Source organism: Monodelphis domestica, chromosome 1 (genome assembly GCF_027887165.1).
Source record: "Monodelphis domestica isolate mMonDom1 chromosome 1, mMonDom1.pri, whole genome shotgun sequence".
In the NCBI taxonomy this organism is placed as follows: domain Eukaryota; kingdom Metazoa; phylum Chordata; class Mammalia; order Didelphimorphia; family Didelphidae; genus Monodelphis; species Monodelphis domestica.
Window position 1 is genome coordinate 530,376,371 of NC_077227.1, and position 18,242 is coordinate 530,394,612.

An 18,242-nucleotide genomic window follows, 5' to 3' on the forward strand; every position below is an offset into this window, starting at 1 on the left:
CCCAAGAGTAAAACTGTAATTATCTCTGTTAAATTTTATCTATGAGGCATTATGTTATAGTAAGTAGGCAACCAACTTTGGCATCAAGATGACCTTGATTCAAAATTTCCCTCTGACATATATTGGCTATATAACCTTTGGCATGTTAATCCTTCAAAGCTCCAGACCACCCTCTTACACCATATATTCCATAATAGATGACAATCTGCAATAATAGATGGCTCACCAGCATGCCCTAGAGCTACTTTGATTAACTCCCAGGTCCTGACAGTTATGAATAAAAAGTAATCTTGGAGACTTTATACTAAATTTATAAGTATTTATTAGTAAAGAGAATGACAGATTCCAGCCTTTCTAACTTAAAGTAAATGCCCAGCTGATTTAATTCTGCTCTATTAGGTCCCAGATTCCAGCCAGCAAGGTCTCTGCCACACTGTTTGTCAAAGATAGCTACATAGATAAGCCTTACAGCTGAGTGAGAGAGAGAGAGAGAAAAGAGAGAGAGAGAGAGAGAGAGAGAGAGAGAGAGAGAGAGAGAGAGAGAGAGAGAGAGAGAGAGAGAGAGAGAGAGAGAGAGAGAGAGAGAGAGGTCCTCCTTTCCCAAGCCCCAAAAGAATGGCATGGCAAACTTCTCAGTCCCCATATATCACATCCCCTGACTTCTGTGACTTCTACCAGTCTGCCACTCTGGCACATGAAAACACATGACTCTGTGATTCCTATGACTACTTATTGTAGTGAGTCTTCTGGGATTGGACTGGGTGGGAGGTCCAGATATTTAATTCACACATGACCAAAAAAAAAAATCATGGGTATGGAAGGAAACTCAGAAGCTATGTGAATGTGAGTCAATCATTTTTACAGATATAAAAGGTGAGGGTCAGGAAATTAAACAATTCATCCCAAGTAACATCATATCAGAAGTGGGATTTGAACTGAGGTCCTCTGACCCTATAGTTAGTGCTCTCCTTCCCCACTACCATATCACAGAGAAAGAACATGGACTTATCAAATTTGGTGCAGTATTTTAGTCTGGCAAGATCTTTTAGGATATTAACTATCATTCACTATCTGAGGGACAGATAATTCACCTTTCAGTTTCAGAACACAGGCAAGGACGTCAGGGCATTGGAAGTAAAGGACAAACTAGCCTTCACATGTGCTTTAGAATTTAAGACAAAAGCAAAAGTACAGGTCAGTACAGCTTAGCAGAAGCAAATCAGTAAAACCATATTATGATATCCAGTCTCTTTGGCCATCAGAAATTCCATAGCCTGCAGGAGAAAAGAAGTTCAGAAAATGTCACACACAGTAGGTAAAAGAGCTTCAGATGAAAGAGACATACTAATTTTCAGCTTCTGTAACTACAGAAAACTGGTAAATCCCATAAAGTGACCAGAGAGACTAAGATGAGATCATGGCCCACTCTATGACTTTCTAAACAAATGTTTTCCCTAATGTATATCTTTCCTGTCACCTTCCATTATAGAAGATAAATAACTCTTGAAAGCAGTTCTCTAGAGCTCATTTAGGAGGCATGCCTGCTAACTAGTATTTTCCCCCAATGGCAGTGGAAGAGCTAAACTACCACTTCAGAGATATAATTACCATGTGTAATATTCCAAAGCATCACTATGGGTCAGAAGCCTTTGTGGATCTAGTAAGCATTACCATATGTCAGTCTGTTAGCAAGAAGCAAAATGATGGCCTGAGAAATGCACACAAAAGGTCTCTTCCTTGGCTTTGGCTTTTATGACAAAGCTAAAGATAGAACAGCATTGAGCAACCTGAGATGAAGAAAACATACCCCCAGATCAAAGTCACGTTGTCATACTAATACCAGGGAGCACAGAAACTACCCTGACTGTGAATGGTGGCTAGAAATGATTGGGGGCAGGGAAGAGTGGGGAGAAAGACTCTTAATTTGTCTATGCTCCTAGGCTCCAGTCTTGTACTTTCAAATAAATGCCTTCTGGGTATCTCCACCTAAATGACAATGCAAAGTCAGCATTCCTGATGCAACACATAGATTCAAATAATACCTCTACACTTTGTATAGCTTTGAGCAAGTTGCTTACCCTCCCTGTACCTCAGTTTCCTCATCTGTAAAATGAGAGGATCAGATTACATGGTCTCTTTCAGCTATAAAATCTATGATGCTATGTACTCATTATCTTCCAGCACCAAAGCCTGCCCTTGCTCCCAACATCTCTATTTTTAATAATGGCACTAGCATTGTCCCAGTCCATTCTCCTCTTTCTTACATACTTATATCTAATCTCTTGCCAAGTTTCCCCTAATGAGCAAGTCTAATATTTCTCTAACTAAAATCCTTCCCTAGTAGCTGCCCATTGCCTTCAAAGTCAACTATAAGTTCTTTAGCGTGGCATTCAGGACCCTCCACGATCTCTCTTCAATCTACATTTACAAGCTTATTTCATGGTGCCCAACTTTGTATATGCTGTACTATATCAGAGCCATCCTGCCCTCTCCTATTTCCATTTTTTTTCACATTATCTTCTGCTTGTACCTGGAACTAACTCCCTCCACATCCATGTATCCCAGCTGAACTCGCTCTCTTCCTCTGAGTTCTTCTCCCCACTTGCCTAGTTAGAAGAAATTCTTTTCTCCTTGAACAGCCTACATTGATATAATACTTGAAGCTTGATAAAACATTTACCCCACAACAACTCCTAAAATTGATCCTGAAAACATACACACTTCTTGGATTGGCATTTAAAGTTTTTCACAGTTTGACTGCAAACTATATTTCCAAATCAATTTAACATTACTTATCATATTTATCAGAGAGTGTCCCAAAAGTCTCCATTCAGCTTTTAAGCTTTAATATTTAAGGTATATATTACATTTTATATGGTAGTAACAAAATTTCCTGTTTGTGTCCCCTTTTGTATATATGTATATACATATTGTGACAGAGGTTAGCATGTTCATATTTATATATCCCAAGCAGATAATCTTTTACTGGGGAAGTAACATGCACATTTATAAGTATATATAGACTATATACAAAATCAATACAAGACAGTTTAGGGAGAGAGACACTAGTCTTTGAAACATTGAGAAAGGAGGGAGAATGAGCTGTATGTGATGGGGATTAGGATTAGATAATATTTCGATTAATGCCTATAGTGTACTAGATTTCCACTCTCTTGATTCTGTTTTTAGCCTTTCACCAACAAGAACCCAACAAATAGTCTGGGTGTAGGTGATTAGACTCAACAATTTCATACTAAGTCTCTGAGAAATTATCTACTGTCCTACAGTTTATTCAATGAGTCAAATCAAGTCAAAAGCATCTAGGCACTTTGTTAAATGCCAGTAATGCAAAGAACAACAAAAACAATCCCTGCCATAACATAACTGACAATTTAATGGTGAAAATAACATGGAAACAATTATGTACAAAAAGGTATATTCAGGATGAATTGAAGCCAGGAGGAAAGACACTAGGGTTTAGAAGGAATATGAAAGGCTTTTTGTAAAAAGTAAGATTTCATCTGAGACTTGAAGAGAACCAGAGAGAGACAGCTCCAGGCATGGAGTTCAGCCAGTGAAAATACCCAAAAGTCAGGAAATGGAATGTCTTATTTAAAAAAAAATAGCAGAGACCAATGTCACTGGAACACAAAATACTTAGGACTGAGTAAGGCATAAAAAGATTGGAGAGATAGGAAGAGGTTAGGTTAAGGACTTTAAAAGCCAAAAAGGAGAATTTATGTTTGCTTCTGGAAGCATTAGGGAAACAGAGGAGTATAATGAATTGGGGGAAGAGAGAAGGTAACATTCCTACATTTTAGGAACAAAAATTTGACAGCTGAATGAAAGATGGACTGGAGAAGAAAGAGACTTTAGGTAGGGAAACTAGCAGTTATTGCAACAGACCACATGCGATATGGACCAGTTCTAGGCTAGTGGTCATATCAAAGGAGAAAAGAGGGCATATTCTGGAGATATTTTGAAAATAAATATCATGAAAGTAAAATGGAAAGGACTTGGGCCTAGATATAGGAAGTAAGAGAGAATCCAGGAATAAAGAATGAAAGATCCAGTCTCTCTGAATAATTCCCTTAACCAGATTATCTACCACCTGTTAAAATGGGTTTTTACCACTAGTGCTAGGAATTGTCCTTTTGGTGTCTCTGGCAATCCAACATAAAGAAAAAAGGCAATAGCAAGTGGAAAGAAGGAAGGAAATAAGAAAGGAGAAGAAAAGGAAAAAAATTCTCTCCTCTGAGTTTTTGTGATAGTTCTTCCTTTCTGTTTTGCTTCCTTTCTACCTGACAACTTCTCAGTCTCCTTTACTGGATCATGATTTTTATCATGACCCCTAACTGTGGATGCCCTCCAAGATTCTGGCTTGGGTCTCTTTTCTCTTTATTCTCTTTCTCAGTAATCTTATCAATTTTCATAGGTTTAACTCTGATATGTATGCAGATTATTCCCAGATGTTTGTGTCCAATTTCAGTTTTTTTTCCTAAGTTTTAGCCCTGTATCACCAATTGCCTATTGTGAATTTCAAATTAGTTATCCTAGAACCATCTTAAACTCAATGTCTAAAATTAAACTCATTTTTTTCTTTAACTCCCCTCTTTCAAATTTCCATTTTTCTATTGAAAGTACTACCATCCTTCCAGGATCTCAGCTTTATACTCTTGGCATTATCCAGTACTCTTCACTCTTCCCCATGTTACATACATATCCATTCAGTTGAAAAATCTTGCTTCACATCTTACAATCTGATGTTTCCTTATTGCTTCAATTTAATTCAATAATCTTCTATTGTGTACCAGGCATTGTGCAAGGTACTGTAAGGATTAAATGAGTTAATCAATATAAAGCATTTTGTAAAACTTAAAGTCCTATATAGATATGAATTATATTATTGTTGATGTTGTAAATTGGCACACAGAGAATCAGAGAATCTCATAGTAGGAAGGGGATTCAGTGGCCATCCAGGTCAGTCCATACTAGCAAATGAAGTCCTAATACAACAATCAATAAAATAAATCAATTTACAAATATATATTAAGAACCTCCTATGTACCAGGCACTGTATTAAACCAGAGCTGCACCTTAAAAGATGAGGGGGAGTCTATGAGGCAAAGGTAAGTAGAGGCGATTTCTGGATCAAGAATGGCCAATATGGGGGGGGGGGCAGCTGGGTAGCTCAGTGGATTGAGAGTCAGGCCTAGAGATGGGAGGTCCTAGGTTCAAATCTGGCCTCAGACACTTCCCAGTTGTGCAACCCTGGGCAAGTCACTTGACCCCCATTGCCTAGCCCTTACCACTCTTCTGCCTTGGAAGGCAGAAGGTAATTTAATGGCTATTACAACAGTCTAAGCAAACAGTGAAGAAGGCCTGAATGAGGCGGTAACTGTGTGAGTGAAAAGAAGAAAGACAAAAAGAAAAGAAAGAATGTGGCAAGAAAGATTGTTGATATGTCATCAGTGCTGGCCTCAGTTGGTCCCTCTAGTCAGTCATAGAAACTCAAGTCTATCCTCATCAATCAAAAGTTTCATATTTTCCCTAGACAATGCTGACTGTGAGCTTGCTGTATCCCACAAGGGAAAGAAGCAGAGCAATAAGGTATTTATCTAGGCTGTACAATGCCAACAGTGTGCACCAGAAACAGCTTTAGAGTCATTCTGTCAAAAACATCAAAGCTGGCTTCTAGTATGGCTCCTATATGTTTTCTTCCACCTCTCGCAAAACTGCTGGACAGCTCTGGGCTCCACTGCCCACATGTCATTTCTATCACTCTTTCTACTAGAGTAAAATATGACAAAATACAACGGATAGCCTTTATGAAAGTCATGCTTGGAATATTAGTTGTTCAGTTGAAAAACAAGTGTTTGTAGAGTGCATTCAGCATGGTGCTAGGCACTGTGGGTAGGAGTGGAGTACATGAGACACAAGATATGGTTCTTGCTCTCCAGAAGTTTATAATCTAGTTTTGGAGACAAAGCAAATGAAATAATAATAATGCATGAAAGAATGTAATTAAGCTCAGGCCCTTCCCTTCTTTTCCCACCACCACCATTCTAATTCCTGTCTTGGTGACTTCTCACCTAGATTGCTATATCTTCCTTCGCCATCTCCTTGGCTCCAGGCTCTCCACACTCCCAAACATCTTGTGTATCGATCCTAAAATCACCCTCTTAAAGAACTTTTTTAGAAGATGCTTTTACTACTTTAACCTCCAAACCTTCAATACTTTCCTATTGCCTAGACAATAAAGTAAAATTCCTTACCTTGATATTCAAGGACCTCTGCGATCTATACTCAATTTACTAATCTAACTTTGCCTCTCTTGTTCATCAGGCATGAAAATTGGTTAAACAAAAATGGATCAATTTATCATTCTCTGAGGAAAACTTGTGCTTTCCTATGTTCCATTCATTTCTTCCAGAGAGAATGCCCTCTCTGACCCTTTTACCTACAAAAAATCCTATCCATTCTTCAAAACCAAGCTCAAATTCCATTTCCTCCCTTACCACCCCAGCTTGTATTATCAGTGTTTTTTCCATTTCTGGTTGTCCTCTTCCAGTAAAGTTCTACTCAGATACATCAAAGTAGAATGGTGCTGACCAGAGGTTCTTCAAGGCTATTTTAATGAAACAAAAGCTCTGACTGGTCCTACCAAACTGTAAAAGATCCATATACTATCCTGCCCATGGTCTAGCAATGTTCAGAAAGGGTCAGCAACAGAATATTGGCAACAAAACAGAATTCTTTTTTTTTGGGGGGGGGCTTCTAATTGAATTCCTATCAACTAAGACTTTATGTTGATAATGACTTGTGTTGGTAGAAGGAGTTCTGTGTCCTTGAAAAAGCATTAGACCAATAATTCTCAAATAGTGCTTGTTCCATAGCATCTTGTAAGGAACTCACACACACAAATACATATGAATTTCTTTTAAATGATATAACACATATACTTATAATGACTTGTCCATACGTGAGTCCTTTTACTCTCCTATAATATGCTAAGATTCCTCTCAACAAAAAATAATCATGGTAGGAAGTGGGGCACAGCTATAATGGCTAAGTGGATAGATAGCCAGGTCTAGAGATGAGAGGTACTAGGTTCAAGTTGTATGATTGAAAATCTGTTACCCAAGAGCCCACTGACTTCCTGTCATTATGTACTTCCTGTAGACAGAGGATAAAGGGCGTGGGCTTTGGAAGCTCCCTGTCTCTGATGTAGAATCAACATTGTTGGTGGTGAGTGGGGTTGACTAAAAAAATGACTAACCAGCCATGGGCATGTGGTCTTTATTTTATATCTTCTTCATTCCTTGATTTCTAATGATCATTCATAAATCTCTTAAATATATAATATTATTATTGAGATTTAATTTTTACTTTTACATTGATGACAACCACAAAGGGATATATAGTTCTTTTTTAATTCTGTCCTCAGACACTTCTTAGCTATGTGGCCCTATGTAAATTATTTAACCTTTCTTGCCTAGTCTTTACTGCTCTTTTGCCTTAAACAGTATTGATTCTAAAATGGAAGGTAAGGTGTTTTTTTTTTTTTTAAATCATGTTCTGTTAGCAACAAAAAATTCAGAATAGTGGTTAGATATCAGCTTTCAAAAAATACTTTAAATTCTACTTGGCATCTTCTTACCCATCATATGCCATCATAATGCTTTGAAATAGTAGGTCCTCAGTAAATACCTATTGTTACCATAAATTCTATTTTTCATTTCTGTATTTTAAGTTATTGGGTGCTAAATTGTGTGGCCCGTGCTAACCATGTTCTCAGAGTGAATTTGTACATTTAGAGCATACTACTTAACAAATCTTTGCTATTCCTCTTTTTTAAGTCAAAACCAACAATATATAAAGTACTGAAATATACATCCTACTTATTATTTCATGGCATTTCATGAATCAAAGAATTATAGTTGACAGGGACATGAAAACTCATCTAGTTCAATTGGTACCTGAATTAGAATTCCTTCTTTATAAAACTAGTAAGTAGTTATCCACTTTCTACTTGAAAATCTCTAGTGAGAAAAGATCTACTATTAGAGCTGAAACTATCATGAGGACTTTGATGCAGGGTGCCAACATCTGGATGGGGTGGGAGAAGCTTCCTCCTTTAGAAAATATATTGTTTTCCTAAAGTGACCACAATCTTCCAACTTCACTTCAGGATCATCTGCCAGCCAGCACTGTCCTCCCTAAGATCCAGAGGCATTCTTCCCTTTGGCTGGTTCCTCTGCAGAGACAAGGCCTTGACTGCTCCCTACAGATGTGGTCAGACTGTCCTCTGGGTGACTGTTGCCAGCACCTTCCTATATAGATACATATCACACAAAGCTATTTTGCTTGGCTTCTAGGTAAAAAAAACCCAAAAACTTCTTTCTATAGTTCTACCCACCATGTCCTAAGAAAACCCATTCTACCTTGAGGCAACTCAGCAGTAGATTGGCTGACCTGCTCTCTGACTTTGGAAATGGATAAGAATGGGAACTTTTCATATATTTTAAAGAGCATATTTCCATTTCATGTGTAAGTGCAAAGAAACCAGTAAACTAAACAATAGTTTGTAGTGAGAGAGAATCCTGAAAACATTCTGATTGCACCAAGCACAGTGGCCCTGGTCAGGTTCCATCACTGGTGACTCAATATCCTGATGCTATCTCCTCAGGGCTTAGAGAATTTACTGGAATCCTACTTATTTTTATGTGTCCATCTAACACATGAAAGATCAAATTCCATTTCCTAATCACATCCTGAAATCCCAAGGATTTTAGGCAGAACTTGCAACTGGCCCACTTAAGAAGAAAGAAAACTTTTCCAAAGGAAACATTCTCTCTCTCTCTCTCTCTCTCTCTCTCTCTCTCCCTCCCTCCCTGTTCCCTCTTTCTCCTCTCCCTGACTCTCCCTTTCTCTGTATATATATGATATTTGAACATGTATCATATATACATTTTTTCTTTTGCTTCAAAATTCTATCTCCTAGGAGAAAGGATAATATCACTAAGAAAGCTAAAAAACTTAACATATTCATCAGCAGAAGTAGCTTAGAGGGAGAAAGGAGCAGGGTACTGGAGAATTGGGACTATAGAATTTACTTCCAATGCAAGTTGGACCTATTAGGTTTACTAAAGAAATACATCACAATTAAAATGTTTACAAAGTCTGTTATAGCTCTCCCTGTATTATACTGAATCCCAAGGCAGATTTGAATGACTTCATGTATGCTTTGAGACTGAAATCTATTAACTAGTCATTATTTAACTAATGGTTACTAGACTCCTCCTGGAACCTCAACTTATCAAAACTCTTATTTGGTATAGTTTAGGAAAGTGGCTTGTTCTATTTGGTTTAGCCTTGTTCTTTAGACTAATCATTATTGTTTTTAATGCTTTAAAAAGCCCTAATCAAGAAAGAATCTGTGAAACACAAAATAAACCATAGCACCTAAGGGCCAGAATGGTCTCATTTTACAAATGGAGAGGCTGAGCACTAGAAAGATGTAATTGGTCAGTTGCCCACAATCCCACATCTAGGCAGTGTTTGAGCCATGATTAAAACTCCTTTCTTCTAGTTCCCAAATTAATAATAGAAATGTAAATATAGGTACAATCTAAGGAAGATCCCTTCCAACTCTAAATCTGTGCTATTGTGATCCTACTAATTTTCTGACTCTTGATTAATACATTATATAATATTAATAACTGATATGTTTGGAGTGCCTACACATTTACAAAGTTCTTTATACATTAACTAACTTTATCCTCACAATGACCTTGCAATGTGGACACTATTGTACAAATAAGGAAACTGAGGCTGAGTATCTCTGGCAACTAGTAAGTGTCAAAGGCAGAATATGAATCCAGGTCTCCTGACTATGAGTACAACACTGACTACAGCCCCATGCCACCTGCTTTTACATAAATATAGGTATGGTATGAATATGGAGAGGCAAAGGTTCAATGAATCCTTAGCTGGGAGGCTTGAGGACAAAATAATTCAAAAGGCATGACAGACTACCATGAAGCTCACTTAACTAATACAATTATAGACCAACGACCTCCCAATACTGGTAACACTGCTAATTTCCCATGATAGCACCCCAAGATGCTCCCAGAAATGAGCACAGTATCTGACTGGCCTATTTCCAAACCTGGTCTGGTATTTTGCTAAGATTGACTTTTTCCACCATCTCATTGTTTGCTCTAAGGAAAGGATAGGGACCCAAAAGAAGTGGCAAAGAGGCTGATGACTCCAGTTGGCATGTCTAGCTTAGGATAGAAATTGTGTGTGCCAGAAACATAGGCCATCTGCTATCTCAGCATGACACGTACAGGAGGACACGACTTGGGATCCTGGGGCTCCAGAGGACAATGTAGAATGATATAGCTGATGCTCTATCATTAAGCAAGCTGAAATTCAGAACTTCTGGCTGAAATGTTATGGTGTTATTGTTCCTTCCTCTCCAGGGTGCCATTTTGATATTTATGGGAATTGCTGTTCTCGCTATGAAGGCATCTGTTATTGAAATGTTCCTTGGTAAGTACTTTTATATGTGTATCTGGATACACTCATAACATTTTCCTAAGAACTGAGGGAAAAATAAGCCAAAAAAGTTTTTAAACTAAAAAATATTGCATAAACACTATTGTAAGTCTTGTCAAGATAAACATTCTGGGAGAAAGTTAAGAGAGAATGTTAACTGCCTATTTGATTAGTTTTATGTGCTATTCATCTACCTAGCCAGAGACAATCACAATTGTTGATGGGTTGTTCGATTGCCTAGACTCCAATTTAGTCTAGCTAATGTTCACAGGGCAGCACATTTAAGGATCTAAGAACCCTTTTGCTCCAAATCCAATGGTTGGCTTATTGATAAGAATGTATCCATCATTCAGCAAACATTTATTAAGCACCTACTATGTACTAGACATTGGAGGAGTTCCAAAAATAAATCAGGCAGATTTACCCATGGACAGAACTGCCTATTGGGGGGCTAGATGGTACAGTAGATAGAGTACCAAGCCTGGAGCCAGGAAGATGTATCTTCCTGAGTTCAAATTTTACCTCAAACACTGGGCAAGTCATTCAACCTTGTTTGCCTCAGTTTCCTCATCTGTAAAATGAGCTAGAAAAGAAAACAGTAAACCACTCTAGTATTTTGCCAAGAAAACCCCAGTTGGGGTCACCAAGAGTCAAAAGTGACTGAAAAAAGCCTGAACAACAACAAAATAGCCACCACATTCCAGGAGCCTATGTTCTAGTGGGGGGAAACAGCATATATACAGAAACAGGACCTCGGTTCAAAACTTAATGCCCCCCTTACAACTTGTATGGTCTTAGACCTCAATTTCTTTATCTTTAAAATGAGGGGGCTTGGACTGGATGGCCTCTAAGATCTTTTCCCACTCTGGATGATAAGTGTATACTATAAGGTAGAGAGTAATGATTTTGCACTGGCTCTCCCCTATACCTGGAGTGCACTCCCTCCCTCCCTCTTGATTTTTAGAGTTCCTGGATTCCTTCCCAACTCAGCACCAATGCAACTTTCTACATGAAGTCTTTCCTGATTCCCCCAGAGGCCAATTGCCTTTCTTCCCAAATAATCTTGTATTCCTTCTGTATAAGTTGTATATTCATTTCTACATGGAGGGGAGGTATTCCCACCCTCAATTAATGTGATTACAGAAGGCCCAACCTGAATTGAACCGATCAATCAAAAGAGTTAACTAGTGGTGAACAAATCCTTAATATTTGGGGGAGAAGTGCTATGATTTTTGGATTAAGATTGATGATTGCCAACCAGGAGATGCCTTGTGATTGGCTGAAAGATTCAAACACACCTCTTGGCCTATATGTAACACAGTAAGTCAGTTTAAAAAGTCTTATAAAACAGTAGCCATGGTGTGAGTAGTGGTCAAATCTAGTGCTGATGATCTCCTGAGAGGTAAATATTTGAGGGGGTGGGGAGAAGAGGAGGAGATAAGTTTCTCTCTCCCAATTCTTGCTGCTATGATTATCTTATGAATTTCAAAAGTTCTGAATATCTGTAATTTCCATCAAAATCCATTGCAGTATTCCCACCTGACAATAGCATCTGCATCAAAACTTAAGATAAACATGAAGGACAAACTGAAAACAAGGAGGAAAGGTCATATTAGGACTCTGTGAGGATGCCAATGCCCACTCCCTGACCCAGCAGAGAACTATGCTTAAGAGAAACTTCATGGGGCTTCAACAAAGGGAAGAATGTACTTCCAATAAACAGAAGGATTGAGTTTACCCTTTGGCTGCATATGATCTCCCAGCTTTTGAGATAAGAATGTACGATTTGACAAAAACTGCTGGGAAAACTGGAAAACAGTTTGGCAAAAACTAGGCATAGGCATCTCACACCCTATACAAAATATGGTCAAAATGGATATAGTGTTTAGAGACTAAAGAGTGATACCATAAGTAAATTAGGGGAACATAGAATAGTTTACCTATCAGATATATGGGGAAGAGAAGAGTTTGTGACTAAATAAGAGGTTGTGAACACTACCAAGTATAAAAATGAATCATTTTAATTATATTACACTCAAAAAGTTTTGCACAAACAAAACCAATATAATCAAGATTGGGAGGGAAACAAACGGGGGGAAATATTATAACAAATTTCTCAGATAATGGTGTCATTTTTCAAATATATAGAGAACCAAGACAAATTTATAAGAGTACAAGCTATTCCTCAATTGACAAATGGTCAAAGGCTAAAACAAGCAGTTTTCAGATGAAGAAATTAAAGCTATCAATAATCATATGAAAAAATGTTCTAAATCACTCTTGATTGGAGAAATACAAATTAAAACAACCCTGAGGTATCACCTCACACCTCTCAGATCAACCAATGTCAGTAAGGGAAAGTGATGAATGTTGGTGGGGATGTGACAAAATTGGGATGCTACTGCACTGTTGGGTGGAGATGTGAACTGATCCAACCATTCTGGAGAGCAATTTGAAAATATGGCCAAAAGACTATAAAACTGTTCATTACCCTTTGATATTACTACTAAGTATCCAAAAGAGATTAAAAAAAAAAAGCAGGGGAGGAGATGGGTGCATGGGAAGGACTAACTTGTACAAAAGTATTTGTAGCAGCCCTTTTTGTGGTGGAAAGAATTGGAAATTCAGGGAATGCTCTTCAATTGGGGATGGCTGAACAAATTGTGGTATATGATGGTGATGGAATACTATTGTACTGTAAACAATAATGAATAAGATAATTTCAGAAAGAGTCGGAAAGACCTAAATGAACTGATGCAGAGCAAAATAAGCAGAACCAAGAGAACACTGTACACAGTGTAAGCCATACTATGGGATGATCAACTGTGAAAGACTTAGCTACTCCCAGTAAAACAACGATCCAGGACAATTCTGAGGGACTTAGGACAAAGAATGCTCTCCATCTCCAGAGAAAGAACTGTTGGAGTTGGAATACAGATCAAAGCATACTATTTTTCATGCTAGTTTATTTGGAAATCTTGGTTTTATATGAGTATTCTCTTACAATAATGAACAATATGGAAAGAAAAAGAAAAAGAATTTAAGCCCCTTGATAGCAGAGAATATATCACTTTTACCTTTCTATCCCCAGAACTTGACACAGTGACTGTTTGTTAAATGATTGATTGGCAAAGGAGGGATCTAAAGTGTTTATATAGGCATATTAGAAGTTAGATAATACTTTCAATTGGCAGAAAGGGAAGAAATTAGAGGAACCTTAAAAGGCAATGAGATTCTAAAATGTAGAGATAAAAAAAAGAGTTCATTCCAGATATGGGGGACTGATCTAGTCAAAGGCAGAATATAGCATGCTGAGCTTGGAGGATGGCTAGTCTACTTTGGCTTAAACATAGAAAGCACAAAGGAAAGCAATGTGAAGAAAGGCTGGAAAGCAACCAGGCATAGGACAGAGATAAACGGATAGTACTCAGAGCATCCAAGGTAGGGACAAGGAAGTGTATAGGGAAGCCTTCCATATGAAATAGTCAAAAGCATCTAAGGCACCAATGCCCCAACCACAGTCAGAAGGCTCCTATCTCCATTTAAGTAGAAAAAAATCAAACACACCTCTTGACCTTTGTGTAACATGACAAGTCAGTTTAAAAAGTCTCACAATTTAGTAGCTATGGTTGGAATAGTGGTCAAATCCAGTGCTGATGGACTCCTGAGACATAATTACTCAGAGGAGAGGAAGGAGGGGAAGAGGGTATACTCCATTGCTCATTCAATTGCTTTGCTTAGCAAGTTTCTTTCCCTTAAAATGCCCTTTGGTTTTCCCTACTAAGCTTCCTTCTCACTGATCCCCTCTACCAGGGACACCTTCTCCATCCTGAAAAATCCTCAGCAGGATCTTACTTTCCCAGGCTGCTCAGGTAAACTAAGTATCCTTCTTCTCTAAACTTAAGGGGTGACTGAGAACCTGTCTCAGCAAATGCTGACAAAGACTTTGCAATTTGGCCAGGGAATAGCCCAATTTATTAAACAAATATTAGATATTGGCAGCATACCAATGATTAACTTGGGCAACAAAAGAGAAATCTATCACCTTCTGACCCTTTTAGAAATGCTACCTCGCCTTCTTATTAAAAAAAAAAAAGCAACACTAAAAGCACCAGGCTCACACACCTCATAGCCATTCATCTAGAAAACTTTGCAAGTGGTCCCCTGGCATTTCCCATTAGTCTCCTCCTCAAATCCTGTCAAATTAACATCTATATTTTACTTCTCAGTACTGTTAGTTATTTATTCCTAACAAGAGGGAGATAAAAGAATGTAGCTCTAGTCTGGAATTTTTTTAAAGGCTTTCATAGGCTAATATACAATCACCTCATTCCTCAATGATTAAGAAAAAAAAAAAAAGATGCCTCCTCTTTCCTCTCTGCTTACACTTCTTAAGCTTCCTTTCCTGACTTCTCTCTTCCCTCCTCTCCAAATTCTTGCCTCCAAAACTGTCTTTGATGCTAAGGTTCTGTCAAGAAGGCTTTAAAAGTATGATGGAAGGGGGCGATTAGGTGGCTCTGTGGAGCCAGGCTTAGATATAGAAGGGTACAAGTTCAAATGTTATTTCAGACACTTCCCAGCTGTGTGACCCTGGACAAGTCACTTAGTTCTCATTGCTTAGTCCTTACTGTTCTTCTGCCTTGGAACCAATACTAAGTATTGATTCTAAAACAGAAGATAAGGATTTATTTAAAGAAAACAACAACAACAACAACAAATAAATAAAGTATCGGAGAGAGAATAATCAGAGTCCAACTCTCCAAAACTGAAGTCTTTCCTTAGGGAAATTTTAAAATAATAAAATAATACAATTGTTCTTTTTTGAAAAGACTATACAAATACATATAGCATATTGCATGGTAACCATATATGCTATATAAGACAGCTATGTGGCACAATGGAATGGACCTGGAATCAGAAGACATCTTCTTGACTTGAAATCTGTCATCAGTCACTTCCTAGCTATATGGCCTTGGACAAGTCACTTAATCCTTATTTACCTCAGTTTCCTAATCTATAAAATGAGCTGGAGTAGGAAATAGCAAACCACTCAAGTATCTTTGCCAAAAAACCCAACCCAAATGGGGTTATGAAGAGTCATGACTGAAATAACTGAACACCAACAAAATATGGCAACCAGACCTTTTAGCAATAGTTATGGGTATGGATATGGAAGGCCTGCTTATTACTAGGGCATTGCAAGACCTTAGACTTGGAACTACAAGGGAGCTCATGGATCAGCAAATCCAACTCCCTAATTTTTGAATAAGGAAACTAAAGTGCAGGGAGGCTGTTAATTGCCTGCTATCAGGTAATAAGGTAAGGATTTTATTCTAAGTCCTGTGACTCTAAATCAATTTTCCACTGAATCATATGGCCTCCTTTTCTGAGGAAAAAAAGGATATACATAGACTTTACAACTGGAAGAGAACTTAAATTATGATCTATTCCAAAAATTTGGTCCCCTATGAGAGATGAAGAAAATAAACTTAATTTTTGAGAGATGTGAGAGAATATATGTATGTAATGTTACATACCTTGTCACATTGCATTTGTGTGTGTTCATTTTGCTGAACTGATCCTCCCTCTCCAATTTCCTGTTTAGTCTTTTCTTTTCTTTTTACAAATGATAGGTCATTGGGTAGGGAAGGAAGAAAACATGTATTCCCAAATGAAAATGATACAAGAACACAAATGACATCAATAAAAATAAATTAAGATGATCTCTATAGCTGCTTCTAGCTTTTATATTGTCTAGTCTAGCCTCCTTATCTCAGGATAAAAATACTAGCCTTTGAAGATTTAAAATAAAAGGACTTTTGTTTCAATCCTGACTCTGCAATTTACTATCCTGGGCAAGTTACAACTTCTTTGAACCTCAGTTTCTTATCTAAAAAGTGAGAGGTTTAGACTAGAAGTCTCCTGACATTTAAATCTTTGATCTCATGATTCTATGATATAAATTGACTTTTATTGCTGTTCAGTTATTTTAATCATGTCTGACTTCATTTGGAGTTTTTTCAACAAAGTTACTGGAATCGTTTTGCCATTTCCTTCTTTGGTTCTCTTACAGATGAGGAAACTGAGGCAAAAAGGAATTATGTGACCTGCCCAGGGTCACACAGCTATTAAGTATCTGAGGTCAGATTTGACTTTCAGTCTTCTTGACTCCAAGGCTGGTGCTGTATCCACTGCATCACCTAGCTACCCTATGGGCAATGTGGCCATTCAAACTGGTTATTGGCAGAACCAAAACTAGAATTTGCATCTTCTGACTCTTTATCTAGAATATTCTGGCTAGATTAATGATGCTACAAAGCATTTTTAAGAGCTTAGAGCATCAAAATGCTCACTCACCATCCATTCTGAATGTCACCCAAAACTTTTGTTAACTAAGTGATTAATAGATGATTAATAAAATTAATGTCTGCTAGATTTATATGTTGTCCTTCAACCCCCTTTCTAAATGCCAAGACATAAAAAACATCGTTAATTAAGTGCTTAATAGATGCTTATAAAATTTAATAGATATTTGCTTTATGTAGGTCAGGTTGATGATCCATTTTTGTCAATAGAAGTATAAGTTTATAGCTAAAAGGGATGTGAGAGGCCCCCTAGACCCACCCCCTTGGTTTTACAGAGGAGGAATATGACAGTAAAGTTCACTTTTCTTGTGCAATTCATGCTTTGAGAACCCTCCTTTATGCTATCGACTTAATTTATTATGCCTGTTTTGTAAGCCTTTTATGAGGGAGAAAATGTGATATAGTAGTAAGATATTTTACTGGGAGTCAGAAAACTTGAATTCTAGTCCTGAAACTTCCATGAATTAGCTGTACATGGGCAACAAGTCATTTTAGCTCTGGACTTCATTTTCCTCATCTGTCAAATGGAGAAGTTAGCTTAGCCCAAATTTCCTACCTTTAAAATTCTCTCACTTGGAGTGTAATTTATTAATTTAAGTAATTTTCACAGAAATCAGATGCAGTCTATCAGTGGACTAGCCTTGCTATTTGGGGAAGCTATATGGCTCAGTGGATAGGAAACCAGGCTTGAATTCTGAGTTCAAATCTAACCTCAGACACCTGTGTGACCTTAAAAAAATCAGTTAACCCTAATTTCCTAGCCCTTACTATTCTTTTGCCTTGGAACTAATACTTAGTATTGACCCTAAGACAGAAGGTAAGGGTTAAAAAATTGGCTACATGCCAAGCATTATGTAAAGACTAGACTTAGGAGTTCAGGAATGGAGGGACAATATGCAAAGAACTATGTATAGGAACAGCTAGGTAGCACAGTGGATAGAGGACCAGGTCTGAAGTCAGGAGGTCCTGGGTTCAAATCTGACCTCAGACATTTCCTAGCTGCATCACCCTAGGCAAATCATTTAACCCCAATTGCCTACCTTCTAGCATTTTTCCATCTTTGTATCTTACTTAAGCATCAATACTTAGTATGGATTCTGAAACAGAGGTAAGAGGTTTAAAAAGAACAATGTACAAAAAAATAAACAAAAAATAAATAAATTGGGGGAGAGATAGTCCAAGAAGGAAGGCACTAAGATTGAGGACTTGGGAGTGTGTTAACAGTGAAAAAAAAGAGCTGAATTCAGAGCTAAAAGTACCTGGATCCAAGTTATTCTTCTGACACATAATTGGCTGTATGACCCTGAGCAGGTC

General features: G+C 37.7%; 1 protein-coding gene across 2 annotated transcripts in view; it reads left to right on the forward strand.

The window, feature by feature from the left end:
- Positions 1-18,242, forward strand: part of VIT (vitrin) — a 181,409-nt gene that overhangs the window by 21,819 nt on the left and 141,348 nt on the right. For both annotated transcript variants that reach the window (XM_056813270.1, XM_056813271.1), the window contains exon 2: positions 10,488-10,557. In XM_056813270.1, coding sequence (XP_056669248.1) covers positions 10,506-10,557 — 52 coding nt within the window. In that variant the 5' untranslated portion in view covers positions 10,488-10,505. The remainder of the gene's footprint in view (positions 1-10,487; positions 10,558-18,242) is intronic.